Here is a 2,462-nt window from a genome sequence, read left to right as displayed (position 1 = left end):
AAAAAATGAGAGAAGAAGAAACAAACAAACTTTTTCTTCTATTCATTATCTCATGCACACATTACAACTCTTTTATCTAAATTAGACATCACTTCACATACACCCTTTCACTTTCAAATGAAACATTGCTTCACACACCCTTTCACTTACAATTAACTACATTTAATTAAGAAAATAAACCACATCCACACAAATGAAACCATATTTCCATTCAAATAATATGATTAAATATTTTGAATTTATTAACAGAAAGCTCCCATGTCCTCCCTGTTCTGCTTCCGCGGGTCGCCGGTCCAGTCATGAAGCGTGTTGTGTGGAATGACTTCCACTGACCCTGGACCGGGTTCTGGTTGCTCTCCTGCTCGAAATGCGGAGCCTAAGAACAGCTCCGTGGTTGCCCCGTTCTCCATCATCTGTCTGCAGAGAAACATAAATCAATAAAGGATTATAAAAATATTTTTACATGCATTTGAAATATATTTCTTTTTGTTTATATTGAAGTTGCCTGCACCTGTACATGATCCTGAGATTGTCATCCACACTAGGATATACGACGGCCTGATCACTTCCAACTTGAAGGAAATTGAGATCCACCATTACCGGCGGCTGGTGGGAAGGGTCTCTATTTGGATGATAAAGCGAAGAAGAAGAAGAAGAAGAAATATTAAAGAAAAAATTATTTAGGTACATAGAGGGTATTCGCATGCCGTCCGGAGAATCCCAATTCCAAAAAGGCAGAGCAAAGGAGTCGTCTCCAATGAGCTTCGCAAGTATACGTTCATGGAAATACAAGTAAATTCTATGCCACGGAAAAAACAGCCAGGAGTTATGAATAAGAAGTTGGAGATTAGAGAAACCGAGCTGGTCATACGCGCCATTGCAATAAGCACAGTGAATATTTGCTTGTTGAAAAAAGTTACGTGGGTCGCTTTTGGGAAGGTCTTTCATTAACTGAACGGCTTTGGAGTACTGGGAAATGTAGCGGGAATCGACGAGGTGAGCGGCGGGGCGGATGCGGAGAGGAGAAGAAGGGAGAGGGAATGTGAAGTTGAGGATTTGGAGATCAGAGGAGACTAAACTGAGAGCGCAGCAGTTGAGGGGAGGGGAAGAGGGAGTGTTGATAGAGATGAGGAGGCAGTGGGAGAGGTCAGGGGGCTGGATGGGGCGCTGTGGAGGTAGTGGCCGAGGATAGAGGAGGAAGATAACTGTGAGAAAGAGGAGGAGGAGGAGGAGGAAGTGGTGGTGGCGGGGAGGAGGTTGCGAATAGAGGAGAGGTTTCTTTGCTGTGCAGAGGCTTCTCATTGTTTTGAGCTGAATGCAACGTCTTCAGTCTTTATTTATGGTGAGAAAGAAGGGAGAGAAGCTTCATATAATAATAATACCATTTCAATGAACCATCTTTCTGATATTTGATTCGATAAAAAGATTAAAATTATATAATTTTATCATGCTAATATGGAGTGGTCGAATGGACGGCTGATATTGAATCTCTTGATCGTGCATTGTTCGTCAGATATTTGAAGGCCTTAGTGATGTTGGAATTCAATGATCTTGGGTTCGTTGGATTCGTCTCGTCGAGCCATTCGATTCGACTATAAGCTCGTTAAAATCAGAGACCGTTTGGTAACTCAAATTGTGGTACGAGCTTTCCAACGGAACTTCAGGTACTTGATTTTGACTCATTTGGGCTCGGATTGAGTTGAATTTGGTGTCGTTGGGTTCATATTTTCGAGACACTCAGATTGACTATAAGATCGTTGAAATCGGAGTTCAGTAGCTCACAGATTTAAATTTTGAAGTTTCCGGCTCGGTTTTGCCTCGAGAATCGTGCTTGATCAAAATTATTATTATTAACAAAATTAGGTCATATTATTTTGGAATATTGATGGTGGGGCAAAATTATAAGGCAATCAAAATTCTATTCTAAGATATTATTAAAAAAAATTATGAAAACTTAATTTTAAACTATCAGCCCTATACCATCAAAACGATCAGCCAACAACGAAAGGTTCACAAAACATTAATATGTAGGGTTATGGGATTTAATTATCAACGACTCAAATTGGTTGTTTGTTGATTTATTTTCAATCAAACTCACAAGCGTAGCTATATATCCACCATAAATGTCACTTCTCATTTTGTCCTTCACATAAATTATTTTTAATTAACAACAATAATGCTTTGACAATGGTGATAAGATATATATTTAACCATCTTATTTAACAAATTAACTTAATTTTACTTACACATACCTAGGGGTGTAAGCGAGTCAAGCCGGCTCGCGAGCTGACTCGAGCTAGACTCGTAAACGAGCTCGTGAGTCGAGCTTATCGAGCTTCGAGCTCGAGTTCGAGCTTAATTTCGAGCTCGGTCTATTAACGATCTCGAGTTCGATATAAACCATGTCCGGCTCGAGGGCTCGTCGAGCCGGCTCGATTAATTCAGGCGGGCGAATTTTCGAA

The 2,462-nt window shown here is 40.3% G+C and overlaps 1 protein-coding gene across 1 annotated transcript; it reads right to left on the bottom strand.

Moving 5' to 3' along the window:
- Positions 1-242: 242 nt before the first annotated feature.
- Positions 243-1,302, bottom strand: LOC110105187 (polyphenol oxidase A1, chloroplastic). Its single transcript, XM_020834579.1, has 2 exons — positions 512-1,302; positions 243-417 (listed from the first exon to the last, which is right to left on the bottom strand). Exons 1-2 carry the CDS (start codon positions 1,300-1,302, stop codon positions 243-245), a joined length of 966 nt encoding a protein of 321 aa, XP_020690238.1.
- Positions 1,303-2,462: the final 1,160 nt, after the last annotated feature.

The sequence above is a fragment of the Dendrobium catenatum genome, unplaced genomic scaffold (assembly GCF_001605985.2).
Source record: "Dendrobium catenatum unplaced genomic scaffold, ASM160598v2 fragScaff_scaffold_905, whole genome shotgun sequence".
NCBI classification, from domain to species: domain Eukaryota; kingdom Viridiplantae; phylum Streptophyta; class Magnoliopsida; order Asparagales; family Orchidaceae; genus Dendrobium; species Dendrobium catenatum.
This window is presented reverse-complemented; position numbering and strand designations above follow the sequence as displayed.